Here is a 14,560-nt window from a genome sequence, read left to right as displayed (position 1 = left end):
GGAGAAGCAGCATCTAGCTTCTTCCGTTCCCAGTCAAGGGAGTCACAGCATCTACAGAAAGAACAGACCACCTCCCTTTGTAATTAGCCTTTTATTGTGCCTCTTGGTATATAGATGAATAAACAGTCTCTGTGTACTATTTTAAGAGATTTTCGAAGGCAGGAGTCTGATTCACCCAGCATAGTATCTGGCACATGGTACCTGCTCAGTGTGTGTTTGCTGAGTGGACCACAGAGTCCAGAATGACCTTCCATCTGTTAACATCAATGCCCTGCTCTTGACAAAAATGAACTGATCACTGGGAAGCCAGGAGAGTACACGTGTAGTAAAAAAAATGCCAGAGATATAAGGAGTCTTCAGGTGATGGTTGTGGAAGTTCCTGGGGCAGTATGTCCTCAAGACCATGCCTGGCACTCCAAGGTACCCCTCAGCCTTCAAGGACATGGAGACTGTGAGTTGTGTACCCGCCTTCATCACCTCAGGAGCAACAAACATGAAGGGCAAGAGCTCTCCTCTACTGAAGACAGATGGATTCCTTAGATGAAAGATGCGGACTGCCCCCTAATAGTGATACCCAGGGTAACCTGGAGTAATGGGCCACAGAAAACAGCCCATGACTTGTACAGACATCCAGAGAGCTGCTTTTTCCCATGGCCTCACACAGGTTTGACCAAGAGAACAGAAGCAAGAGGGGGAGACAGAATACGTGCCAGGCTATCGCATCACGGCTGCCCTGGAGAAGAGCACTCACTAAGAACTGTCTGAAAAATGCCATTTGCAATTCCTCTCAAGTTCCTCAACCTCCTGTCTTGAGCTTTAACAAAACCTGGGGGTGGTAGGGTCCCAGTGTGCCAATCCAGCTCTCTTTGCACAGCCTGTATATGACTCACTGTGTGTCGCCGGGCCTCAGCTTCCTCGGTGTAAACGGGGGATAGAAGTCAGGTTCAGTAAACTAATGTGTATAAAGCACAATAGATGCTCAACCAAAGTTAGTTCTTTTCCTCTCAAGTCTTGAGAATCATGGCAGAGAGAATCACTAAGTAGGAATAAACACAAAGTTTAGGAACTAAAACATAAGCCCACGTTTGGTTCAGCTCCTTTGTTGATCTATCTTTAAGGTGTCCTGGTCGGTGAAATCCTCGATCACCTGAAGAGTGCAATTCGGCCATCAAACCACAGAAAACTTGTCATGTATTCTGCAGTAAGTATTTTCATCTCCAATCAATATCCATTTGTCCAGTAAGTGACCTCTTTAAGGAGGGAGCCTCATTTTCTTCATCATCATTTCCCTAATGCCCAGCAGATAGTAGACAGCTCTTCAAAGCTTTTCAATATTGATTTGTCAGATCTCCTGAATATGTGTATATGTGACCACCTATGTGGTTGGCATTTTTTAATTTTATTTTGCTTTTATATTTAAAATTTTTAATTTTAAAATTAAACACCTAATTCTGGCCCTTGAGTTTACAGTCTAAAACTGACAGGAAGACATAAATACCATACAAAGCAGTATGGAAATGCAGTACAGGTAAAAGCTTTGCCTCGGAGAGGGGAAGCATCATTTCTGTTCCAAACCAAAAGCAGAGCATTAATTAGATGTGGGCAGAGAGTAATGACGTGGAGGTAAACCCACAGGTGAAGGCCATGTTTCAAGCCTCCAAGACCAAAAGGAGGGTGGAGCCATTAACGGAGGTGCTCCTGGGGCAGGGGAATGATTAGACAATTGGGTTTGAAGCACCAGGGAGCATCCAAATAAAAATCTCCAGGTGGCAAAGGGAATAGGGGAGAGAAGGGGGCAAATGACTGCAGCCTGAAGTTAGAGCTACGCTGGGTGCAGGAAGAAAAAGAGAGGTCTCAGAGAAGACCTCCATCTTGGAGCAGGAGTCAGGCAAATGGGCACTGCTGGCGGGGTGGAGGGTGGGATTTGAGGGGTGCATTGAGCACAGAAATGGCCGTCCATGGACTGAGTCTGCAAAGATCAGCGAACCAGGACACGCAACATGGTGACTCGGCTTCCCACCCACTTCTCCGTGATAGAGGATTTCTCAGATGCGGTTTGGCTGAAGAAAGCCATGTTTCCATTCTGCAAGAAGATGGATGAGGTGACTGTAGATACAAGGAAGTTTGTTTATGATCAGGGGTTCTAAATGGGGTGAGACAAAGAGCTTATGGATGAAACAGAGTGTAGTGCTTCCTGGAGAAGGGCTTCCTGAAACCAGTCCATTCTGCCAATTTTTTTAGTTTCCCATCTGCTTTCCAGTTCTAACTTGTGTGATTTCTGGCAAGTCATAATTCTGTAATTCTATTTCTTTCTCTAGTAAATTAGTTCTAACCCCTTTTTAATATATGTACACTGCCATATAATTTAGGCAACCAAATGTTATGCCCATTTGTCGATAGAGAAGCTGAGGACTTTCAAAGATTGTGTAGTTAATTAGTGGCAAAACTAAGACTGAAAAACCAGTCCCCTATGCCTTCCAGCCACACTGGGATAAACCTTTAACAATTACTTTTAAGCTGTGCTCTCCATTTCCTTACATTTTTGTCTTCCCTGATATTTATAACCTTACATATTCTTCCCCAACTTTAAAATCACAGATTATTCTAATCTGTAGAAGAAATACAATCTAGCACTAATGTGTTCCAAAATATTTTAAAATGTAATGCAAATCAGTGAAACCAGCTAAAACAGAGATGTTCCGCTAGAAAAGGCAAGGGACAAAAGCAGAAAACTTGATTCAAATTTATTTCTTCCATTTCAGGGTTATATGACATTAAGCAAGTTACTTAATATCTCTGGGTCTGTTTGCTCATCTTTGTAATGGAAATAATATGTATTTAAGTCTCACTGCCTAGCACACAACAGATGCTCAACCAAAATTAGTTCTTCCCCTCTCTACCCCTTGAGTCATTGGGGTTACGGCAAATTTAATTGGATCGGAAACCATCATGGTTTTCTACAAGTGCTTAAAACTACCTATGGGACGTACATCTGAACCAGAGGTAAAGATCAAAAATGATTTGTTTCAAATCCCCACAGCATGATACTACCGTGGCTGGCTTGCAGATGGCACTAGATGTTTACAATGGAATCCTTCCTCCCTATGCTTCCTGCCACATAATGGAATTGTATCTTGAGAAGGGGTAGGTATCTAAAAGGTGCTTTTCACAATCAACACCACTTGATCTCAGGTTTTATTATTATTAGCTTAAATATTTTTTAATATTTAATTTTCAGTTAGGTACATAAATTTAAAATCAAATACTAAAGGAGCACCTGGGTGGCTCAGTTGGTTGAGCATCCGAATCTTGATTTTGGCTCAGATCATGACCTCATTCATGGTCATGAGATCAAGCCCTGCATCGGCGTAGAGCCTGCATAAGATTCTCCCTCTCCCTCTATCCCTCCCCTGCTCATGGACTCTCTCTCATAAAATTAAAGTAAAGTAAAGTAAAATGTAAAATAATTCACTAAGTTAAAAATATTGCTTTATTCCACTTTCAGATTTCATGAAACAATTTTATCCAAACTCTTTGTATGCATCTTAACTTGTGTCTTTACCACTAGAGTCCATTTTGAGTCCCCTAAAAACTGTTTTCCAGATATATTAACAAATAAGGGTAATTTTAGCTGCTGTACAAATGAACCTCAGATTCCCAGAGGTTTACCAATGGACATTTCTTTCTCACATATCTAATACTCTAGTAGAGATGTCCCCAGCTAATAGGAGTTGATTCACCCATGGCGTGATTAGGGGACCCAGGCTTCCATCTTTTATTTTTTAATTTTTTTAATGTTTATTTATTTTTGAGAGACAGAGCACAAGTGGGAGAGGGGCAGAGAGAAAGAGAGGGAGACACAGAATCCGAAGCAGGCTCCAGGCTCTGAGCTGTCAGCACAGAGTTCGGCACAGGACTTGAACTCACAAACCGAATCATGACCTGAGCTGAAGTCAGACGCTTAACCGACTGAGCCACCCAGGCACCCCCAGGCTTCCATCTTTTGGACCAATAGTTTTCAAGAGTGCTGTGCTCACCTGCAGGCAACTTACAGAAAGAAATGAGAGGGTAGAGAAGACAACCTGTTTATCAACCACCTTAACCCAGAAGGGGCACATATCACTTCTGCTTGCATTCTACTGGCTAAAATGATAGGCATACCTCATTTTATTGTACTTCACTTTATTGCACTTCATAGTTATTGCATCGTTTACAAATTGAACGTTTGTGGAAAACTTGTGTTAAGCAATTTTTTTGACAGCTGCTATTTTTTTTGGCAGCAATTGCTCATTTTGTGTCTCTGTATCACATTTTGGTAATTCTCGCCATATTTCGAAGTTTTCACTATTATTATATTTGTTTGGTGATCTGTGATCAGTGATCTTTTATGTTACTATTGTAATTGTATTGGGGCACCATGAGCCACATTCATATAAGACTGTGAACTTAGTAGATAAATGTGTGTGTTCTGACTGTTCCACCAACCGGCCATTTTCTCTCTCTCTCGCTCTCTCTCTTTCTCTCACTCTCACTCTTACTCTCACTCTCTCTGTCTTTCCCTCTCCTTGGGCTTCTCTACTCCCTGAGACACAACAATATTGAAATCAGGCCAGTTAATAACCCTACAACAGCCTCTAAGTGTTCAAGTGAAGAGAAGAGTTGCATGTGTCAAACTTTAAGTCTAAAACTAGAAATGATTAAGCTTAGTGAGGGAGGAATGTTGAAAGCTGAGATAGGCCGAAAGCTAGACCTTTAGTGCCACACAGGTAGCCAAGTTGTGAATGCAAAGGAAAAATTCTTGAAGGAAATTAAAAGTGCTGCTCCAGGGAGTACATAAATGATAAGGAAACAAAACAGTCTATTGCTTATATGGAGAAAGTCTTAATGGTCTCCATAAAAGATCAAACCAGCCACAACATTCCTTTAAGCCAAAGTCTAATCCAGAGCAAGCCCAGACTCTCTTCAATTCTGTGAGGGCTGAGAGAGGGAGGAAGCTGCAGAGGAAAAGCTGGAAGCCAGCAGAGATTGATTGGTTCATGAGGTCTAGGAAAAGAAGCCGTCTCCATAACATAAAAATGCAAGATGAAGCAGCAAATGCCAATGGAGAGGCTGCAGCAAGTGACCCAGAAGATCTAGCTGAGATCATTAATGAAGGTGGCTGCAGTAAACAACACGTTTTCAATGTAGATGAACCAACCTTCTATTGGAAGAAGAGGCCATCTAGGACTTTCACAGCTAGAGAGAAGTCAATGCGTGACTTCAAAGCTTCAAAGGACAGGCTGCCTCCCTCGTTAGGGTCTAATGCAGCTGGTGACTTTAAGTTGAAGCCAGTGCTCATTTACCACTTGGGAAATCCTAAGACCCTTAAGAAGTATGCTAAATCTAATGTACCTGTGTTCTGTCAATGGAACAACAAAACTGGATGACTGCACATCTGTTTATAACATGGTTTACTGAAATAGTATTTTACAAAAGCCTACTTTTGAGACCTGCTCAGAAGAATATCCTTTTAAAATATTACTGTTTATTGACAATGCACCTGGTCACCCAAGAGCTCTAATGGAGATGTACAATGAGATTAATGTTTTCATGCCTGAGAACACAACATTCATTCTGCAGCCCATGGATCAAGGAGCAGTTTTGACTTTCAAATCTTATGATTTGACAAACACCTTTTGGAAGGCTCTAGCTGCCATAGATACACTAGTGATTCCTCTCTGATGGATTGGGGTCAAGCAAATTGAAAGGATTCACTGTTCTAGATGCCATTAAGAACATTCATGATTCACGGGAAGAAGTCAAAATATCAACATTAACAGAAGTTTGGAAGAAGTTGATTCCAAAACCCTCATGGATGATTGGGGTTTAAGACTTCAGTGCAGATATGGTAGAAACAGCAAGAGAACTAGAATTAGAAGTGGAGCCTGAAGATGGGACTGAATTGCTGCAATCTCATGACAAAATTTGAATGGATGAGCAAAGAAAGTGGTTTCTTGAGATGAACCTACTTCTGCTACAGATGCTGAGAAGACTGTTGAGGAGACAACAAAGGATTTAGAATATCACATGAACTTAGTTAATAAAGCAGTGGCAGGGTTAGAGAGGATTGACTCCACTTTTGAAGGAAGTTCTTCTGTGGGTAAAATACTGTCAAACAGCATCACATGCTGCAGAGAAATTGTTCAGGAAAGGAAGAGTCAACTAACTGATGTGGCAAATTTCACTGTCGTCTTATTTTAAGAAATTGCCAGTCACCCTCACCTTCAGCAACCACCACCCTGCAGTCAGCAGTCACCAATACAGAGGCATGACCCTCCACCAGCAAAAAGATTACAATTGACTGAAAACTCTGATGATGGTTAGCATTTTTTAGCAATAAAGTATTTTTAATTAGGTTACACACATTTTTTAGACATATGCTGTTACACAGTTAGTAGACTACTATATAGAATATACATGACTTTTTTTTTTTTAATGTTTTTATTTATTTTTGAGACAATGCAAGAGACAGAGTGCAAGCGGCCGAGGGGCAGACAGAGGGAGACACAGAATCTGAAGCGGGCTCCAGGCTCCGAGCTGTCAGCCCAGAGCCCGACGTGGGGCTTGAACTCATGAACTGTGAGATCATGACCTGAGCCGAAGTCAGACGCTTAACCGACTGAGCCACTCAGGCTCCCCAGAATATACATGACTTTTACATGCACTAGGAAATCAAATAATTCCTTTCAATCACTTTATTGTGATATTTGCTTTCTTTCAGTAGTCTGAAACTAAACCCACAACATCTCCAAGGAATACCTGTAGTCACTTGGTCCCACCGAGGTACAAGGGAGTCTGGGAAATGTAGTCCATTTTCAGCCATAACTCTATTCAGTAGAAAGAGAATCACAAATTTTGATTGACTGTTAGTTATGTTTGCCATATCATCTTGAGATAAAAGATGCTGTCACTGGAAAATTATCCCGGGGTATAAGCACTCATTCACATAATATTGGGAAGTTTTTAAAAACATTTCTCTAAGTGAATATTTGCGGTTAATACTGTTTATGTGGCTTTCAAAGTGATGTTTTAAAGGCTTGTTTATAACAACAACCCAACAGTGGCAGTTGTGAGGTTACTACGGCAAGAATGATCACTAAATCCTACTTGAATTTCTCTCCTGCGTGTTTGGCAAAAGACTTCCATAAGCCCCTTGTACTAGTTTTACAAGGTTGGCAAAGGCCAGTGGTTTTTCCTGAAACAACACCTTGTTTTTTCAAGTAAAGTATTGAGTATGAGGGAGTATAAATTACCTAGGTATGCACCCACACCCTCTTTCTGAGATGTAATTTTGATAAAATCTTGATGTATATTTAAGCGCATATGTTTCCAAGTTATTGCCTGGCCAAGGAGAAGAGAGACACCTTCATTCAGGGGAAAGGCTACAAGAAATACTGAGAGAGGAAAATAAAATGAAGCAAATGGGGATCATGAAGGGGAGAGAATAGAAAGAAAACCCAACACCCCACCTGATCCCCACTTTTTACTCAAAGGCTCATCAAATCACCCCCAACTCCCCCAACCACCACCTGGTAGCTCCCTCTCTGATTAAGCTTCCTGGTCCCTACCTCCTTTGCCCCTGGTTAGCTAACAAACCAGTCCTCCCATTTCTACCCTCTGGATCTGGCCCACTGGCCCCAACTCCCTATTCCCACACCTATGTTAGCTCATATCTACTCATTCCTGTATATTCTTCCCCTAGTCCTACAGCTGACATGTTACAGGCCAGATGGGAAAATATTCAATGGCAGTTCAACAACACAGAACTAACAGCTCTCTCTTCTACCTTCTTCCACCAGGGAGTATTTCATAGAGATGTACTATCGGAATGAGACGCAGCACGAACCATATCCCCTCACACTGCCAGGCTGCACTCCCAGCTGTCCTCTGACCAAGTTTGCTGAGCTGGTTGCCCCTGTGATCCCCCAAGACTGGTCCACGGAGTGTATGACCACAAGCAATGACCAAGGTACTTACTGAGGATGTTATGGATTAGTGTACATGCAGAGCTCTGTAGAGAAGGCAGAATACCCTTTCTCCAGACAGGTGGTGCTTTGAGAATATCACTCAGCCGTCACTCCCAGCTTTGAGGGAAATAGGTTTGAGGTGATAATTGTGTGTTTCGGGGACCCCCCCCCCAACTTCAGGCAACTCCAACCTCTCCATGAGGCCCTGCCCCTACTTGCCTAAACCTTGACTTGGTTTTTTCAGTGTTTACGGAAAAAAAGCATCATGTCAAAATATAATCAGAGGCAAAACTTAAATCAAAGTTCTTGGGGTTGCCATGAACTGGCCACATAGAGTCTTTTGGGTTTTTTTTAAGGACTCCCAGATTTCATTTGAGCAGGATTAATGAGGTTGCTCTTGAAGTGTCTGAAGTGGAACAGATTTCAAACAAAATCCACAATCTAGGGTGAGAGCAAGGAAGGGAAGAAGTTCATCCTAGGCAAATGGGCAGAGAACCAGCTTTGGAACTGTTAGTTCCAGCCTTCTCACAAGGAGAGGCAGATAAATGGATACAGTGGAACAATCCGGAGAAATCACCTCCACCGGGACACTGGTACTATCTTTATATATTTGTGTTAAAACTAATTGGGTAGAAAAGCTGAAAAATAAACACCTCTTTGTATCCTTTAGCCCTGGAAAATCCATGTTACTTTTGAAGAAACCAAAAGCAAATTTGCCAGAAAACTTTGCTGTATATAATATATATGGCAGCTCTTGGAGAGCAGACATCCTGGCAAATAAGTAATTTGGTGAGAGCACAATATTTAGGCACAACCCATCAGAGATGAGTACCCCGCATGAGTGGTTTCTCTTGGAAGATGGTAAGACATGTTGAATGTGGAGTTGATTTGGGAGAGGAAGTATGATACATATCAAACTGGAACAAAATTAGAAATGTAAGAGCGTTCCTGAATGCCTTCAAGATCAAAACTTACCGGAATGTTGAAAAGTATGGCTGTGATAGCTGTTCTGAGGACGAAAGGAACGTGTAAGGTTTTGATCCCGATTATCTTCAGAAAACCTAAGCAAACTCCTGGCCCTGCTGAAACTACTCACTATGCAAGAAGAAATCATATTCAAATGGCACTCTTTAGAGTCTTGTAGATTTGCCATGTGGCAGATGTAACATGCCTAGAGAACACTGTGCTACGTTACCATTGTAGAAAAAGATGAAATGTTTTCTAGAGATGGTTTCCGCTGGGTGCCAGAGTCCAGAGGAAAAACCATTCCCTCTCCCAGTGAGTCATTGAACGACTGACTTGAGACACTGATTCATATATTTATTTGCATTATTTTTTCCCAAGGCAATATTTGTCCCCAGGGCTGCTCTCTGATTACTCTTCCTCCCCCATGCATGTAACTTTCCTCCACAATAAGACAAATGTAAACTAGTAAATAAAGTCATTAGTAGGGAGTTCAAAAACATTACTTTTAAAATGATTTTTGAAAAGTGTGTGTGTGTTTAATTAGAATAAAATACGTGACGGGCAGATTTTAGGGGCTACATTTTTGTTTGGGGATCTTATTTTTAATGTAACAGGAGGGAAAATATTAATGTAAAGTAAAAATGATTTTGACTGGCTTAGGTGAATATTTTTCATTGAAAATGAGTTTAGTTTGGTCTTTACTACTTCAGAAAAAGGTTAAGCTGATGGATGGCTCTGCTTTATCTATTAAGATGGAACTTGCAAGAAAACACCCTTGGGAAATTTACAACCCAGTGGGGAAGCAAAAAGATACATATTACACAGAATAACAAGGGTTATATCTTACCACCACAAGGGTTGCTATGGAACAAGAGTTAACTGGATTCAGAGGGAGGGAGGCAGTAGGCAGTAAGGAATGTCAGCAAGGGCTACCTGTAAGAGGTAACAATTGCACCATGTGAAGTCAGTTTGGATGGAGGTTTCTAATGGTACAGCACAAGGTACTAGAAAGCCATTTATCAAATCTCTTAGTGGCTTGAAGCTGGGTTACTTCAAGCACTTACTCAGCAGAAGGTTCTGGGTCCAATGAGATTCCCACAGGTTTCCTTCAAGGGTCCAATTCTAATTAGATCAAATATCAACGGCACAAGAGCAAGGGTTTTTTATCTGTTGTGTTCTCAATCTGTCTCAGAAATACCTGTGCCTGACATGAATTAGTGCTCACTAAATATTTGCCCAATGGATGTATAGATCACTTACCTTTCCTCCCTGAACATACCGTCTCTATCTTGATCAGCAGCGATACCTGCTAACCTGGGGGGGTATTTTTGAGCCCATCCTTTCCTTTATCCTCCATAGCCAATATGTCACCTCCTCTTCGCAAATCTCGCTGTAGAGTATTTATAAAATTCTTTTCCTCAAGACACCAGTATCAATTCAGTATTCAAATGGAGTGAAACCAATTAGCAAAATATGTTAATAAAACAAAAACTGAAGCATCGGTGTGCTGGAGCCAACACATACCAACCTCGAGAGTGGAATGTGCACAGCCCTTCCCAACTCTGAGTTCAATCACTTGACTTTGGCAGCATGAAATTGGTCATGGTGTCATGGCTGGAGCGTCTTCATCACAGAAATCAGCATATGCCACAAACCAGGGTTTTGTCTTTTGTGGTTTTGATCCAGTTTACTAACACACCAGTGGATTGAGCTCATAGAAAACTTAAGAGTTTATAACATGAGGTGGTCTCCAAACAAAGCAAATTCAATATCTGAAGTTCTTTAAGGAAAAGGGATTTGATTTGTTCTATATGGTCTCAAAGAGTGCTGCTTGGGGTATCAGGTAAAAATTTCAGGAAGACAGACTGTTTTCAGTGTTAGGAAATTCCTGGGACAGGAAATCCTATTTGCCTTGCCAGAGACACCATGAAGCACGCCAGAGCATGGAAGCGTATACGCATTGAATGATTCCTTAGTAGGGCACAAAATTTAGCAAATAGGGTGCCCAAATCAATTTGAATAATAGCTTTAACTGCTGAATTTTTATAATTTACTCAGAAAAAAATGGCTACAGAACATTTAGGGTGTCCTGAAAAAGCCAATACAGGAAGCAGGACAAACCATTAAATACAGGACACATCGTGTATGTGCAGAATGCCTGGCTACTCTGCCACCCATGAAATCCTACCCATACCTGTAAGCAGTGTTATTCACTAGCGTTAGTAGACCCAATTAATATCACTGTCATATCAATTAAAGTAAGCAGACTCTTTGCTGGGGAATTCATGATAAGTCTAAGTTCCATACTATGTTACTTGAAAATAAAATCCCTTTTTAGAAAATACTTTCTTAATTCCAAAATTTTACTAACACAGTCAGACTTTCATTGCTAGCACTCTCCCACCCCTCTCCCTCAATCTCCAGCACCACATACTTAGTGGGAAGGAGAATTAATGGTGGGAAGTTCAAGTTTCTCCTTATAAAAATCTTTGTAAATCTTCAGCAAATATACACATGCCCAAGATTCAACCATGAGCTTCCTAATGGCAAGATCATTACCCTTTCCCTCCTTAAATCTTCAGACAATGCCTAGAACCTGGTACCTTCAGTCAGTATTTGCTAATTGAATAAATGTTCAGCCCTTCACACTTAGCCTGGCTTCTTCATGGCTGGACCCAGGTATCAGGAGCTTAGAACTCACTTGTTCAATAAATAGGGGAGAGAAGCTATGAATGAGCCTCAAATGGGAGTGTACTATAAAGACCCAGTCACCAACTACATACATATATGTATATACCAATATGTCTGTATTATTTGGCCTGTTTTCAGCGTTGTCAGCTTGGCATTCTTTTGTTCTCCTATTGCTTTTTGGAGCCACTGTTCATTGATACCCCTTCCAGCACCCCTCCTCCCTCAGAGATGAAGCCAGTTATAGCACCTGTTTCTCATTCTTGTTGCTACTATCATCAGTTTCCCAGGACATGTGTCATCATTCATTAATGGCATTGGGAACTTGCTCTGGTATATATGCCAGCTCACTCCTCACTCCTCCTCCTGTCCTCAGCCTAGGCAATTCTGACATAATAGTGGCCCATCCTATACCCTGCCCACCACAACAATATCCAACCCTTGGTTAAACCAACCACGCAGTGTTGGCATTCTGATCTGCTAAGTTGGAACAGAAGCCTATTGTTACCATTTCAAATTATGAATATTGAAATTTCTACTTCAATCCCAGCTGGTTCTTTCAACGCTGTTTGGCCAAAGTACTCACCCTTCCTGGACCCTTTTCCTGAGTTCTACAGGAAGGCCTTGTTATTTTCCCCAAACTTTCAAGTTCATCTTGGCTTGTTTAATTCTAGTGAGATGTCCTTAGAAGAGCAAGATAGTCCACTGAAAACTCTTTTAGATTCTCCTGTCACTACCACCAAATATATTAGTAGCCTTAACTTGACTCTACTGCTACTCCTCAAGAAAACATGTTACTCCCTGAGTATCCTTTCCTCATGTGTATGATCCCACCCCTCGTTTCCTGGGACCTCAGTGAAGCTTAGCTTCTTTTTCTTCCTCTGTGTTGGCTTCCTTCTACTAGGAAATGCCTACATCTCTCATCAAAGGACATCTCAAGTGCCTGCTCCATCTCACTCTCTTCAATCCCAATTTTCTTGAACTAATCGTTTGTATTCTGTATTTCCTCCTCGCTCACTCCTGAACTATTCCGTAAAATGATGTTCTTCCATCTCTTTGTGGAAACTTCCCTTTTGAAAGTCATGGCACCTAGCTCAGTGACCTGTTTGTTTTCCTGTCAATAGGACATATCCCCACTTTACAGAGAAGAAAATAGCCTCAGAAAACAACATGCCACAAGTGTTAGGGTCAGGGTTCAAGCTTCACAGTCTCTAACACCATATTTCTACTATATCATCTTCCCTTTCCATCCCACACTGTCTTGTTGACTATTCCCCTGGGACAAATGCCCAAAAACTTGAATTAGTGGGTCAAAGTATATGAATATTTAATGGGGTGCCTGGGTGGCTCAGTTGGTTAAGCATCCGACTTCAGCTCAGGTCATGATCTCACACTCCATGAGTTCGAGCCCTGCGTCGGGCTCTGTGCTGACAGCTCAGAGCCTGGAGCCTGCTTCGGATTCTGTGTCTCCCCCTCTCTCTGCCCCTCCCCTGCTCAACCTCTGTCTCTCTCTGTCTCAAAAATAAGTAAAAACATTTTTAAAAAAACTTTTTAATGAATATTTAATAACAGGTATTTTTTGAGTACCTCTCATGTACCCAATATGTGCCTATGTAGCAGGTGTTAAGTTTGTTGAGAAAGTAGCAGCAATACAAGAAAATTGTCCCCATGTGACCTGGACCCCTTGGCAGGGAGGACAGGGGGATAAAAAATTAAATAAGCCCTAACAGTTAAGTATGGTAATGCTATAATAAAGGACATAGGGGAAAGGAAACTAGCTTAAGTCTAAGGGGTCAGAGAAGGCTTCTCAAAGGGGGTGCTGTTTAAACCAAAGCCTGGGAGCACCTGGGTGGCTTAGTTGAGCGTCCAACACTTGATTTTGGCTCAGGTCATGATTTTATGGTTTGGGGGTTTGAGCCCTGCATCAGGCTCTGCACTGTCAGTGTGGAGCCTGCTAGAGATTCTCTCTCTCCCTCTCTGTCTGTCCCTCCCCTACTCACTCTCTCTCTCAAAATAAATAAACATTTTTTTTTAATTAAAAAAAATAAACCAAAGCCTGAAGGAAAGAAGGAATTAACAGGGTGAGTAGAGGTGAGGAGAGAGGAGAGTATTACAGACAAAAGAAAATGTGTAGAAGCCCAGAGGCTAAAGACAACATGGGGCATTTTAGGAACAGGAAGGAGTATGTCCGGTCATAGTGCAAACACTGGGAAGGCGGACATTAAGTGTCTCAGGTCAAGTTGAATAGCTCTAGTCATTAAGAGGTTTTCGGCAGAGGACAGATGATGGGATTGGCTTCTTGTTTTAGAAAGACCTCTGTCCTCAGTGGGGAGAGAGGATCAGAGAGCAGTGGGACTGAGAGCAGGGAGCACAGCTGGGAGACTGTTGCAGTAATCCAAGGATGAGGACGCGGACAGACTTATTCAAACAGGAAAGAGGAAGAGTATACAGGACTTCAGGAGTAATGGCGAGAGGAAGAGGCTTTTTGATACACATTGCCAAAATAGATCTCAGAAGGGCAGTGCTGATTCACACTGCCTTCAGTGGCTTTCATGTGTTCCTGTGCAGTAGGAGAGCTTGTCCGTCATTACCGGTCCTACCTCTTCGCAGTAAGATGCAACTGATCGCTTTCTTTCTCAGACCCTAGAACATTACTCTATCAAACTCACAAAATGCTTCTCAGTACAAGGGAGCATAAATTTTTAAAAATTGAGGAGATATGGGGCACCTGGGTGGCTCAGTCCGCTAAGCATCCAAATTCGGCTCAGGTCATGATCTCACAGCTCATGAGTTTGAGCCCCACATCGGGCTCTGTGCTGTCGGCATGGAGCCCTCTTGGGTTCCTGTCTCCCTCTCTCTCTGCCCCTCCCCAGCTTGTGCTTTCTCTCTGTCTCAAAAAT

The 14,560-nt window shown here is 41.9% G+C and overlaps 1 protein-coding gene across 3 annotated transcripts in view; it reads left to right on the top strand.

The window, feature by feature from the left end:
- The window catches only part of ACP3 (acid phosphatase 3), a 46,933-nt gene that overhangs the window by 26,938 nt on the left and 5,435 nt on the right, over positions 1-14,560 (top strand). For 2 of the 3 annotated variants that reach the window (XM_019436451.2, XM_019436457.2), the window contains exons 8-10: positions 1,119-1,201; positions 3,041-3,144; positions 7,839-8,008. In XM_019436451.2, coding sequence (XP_019291996.2) covers positions 1,119-1,201; positions 3,041-3,144; positions 7,839-8,008 — 357 coding nt within the window. Of the gene's footprint in view, positions 1-1,118; positions 1,202-3,040; positions 3,145-7,838; positions 8,009-8,676; positions 9,487-14,560 lie in introns of those variants that run through there. The other variant, XM_019436467.2, reaches the window with a different exon arrangement.

The sequence above is a fragment of the Panthera pardus genome, unplaced genomic scaffold (assembly GCF_024362965.1).
Source record: "Panthera pardus isolate Hobbes unplaced genomic scaffold, ASM2436296v1 HiC_scaffold_16, whole genome shotgun sequence".
NCBI classification, from domain to species: domain Eukaryota; kingdom Metazoa; phylum Chordata; class Mammalia; order Carnivora; family Felidae; genus Panthera; species Panthera pardus.
This window is presented reverse-complemented; position numbering and strand designations above follow the sequence as displayed.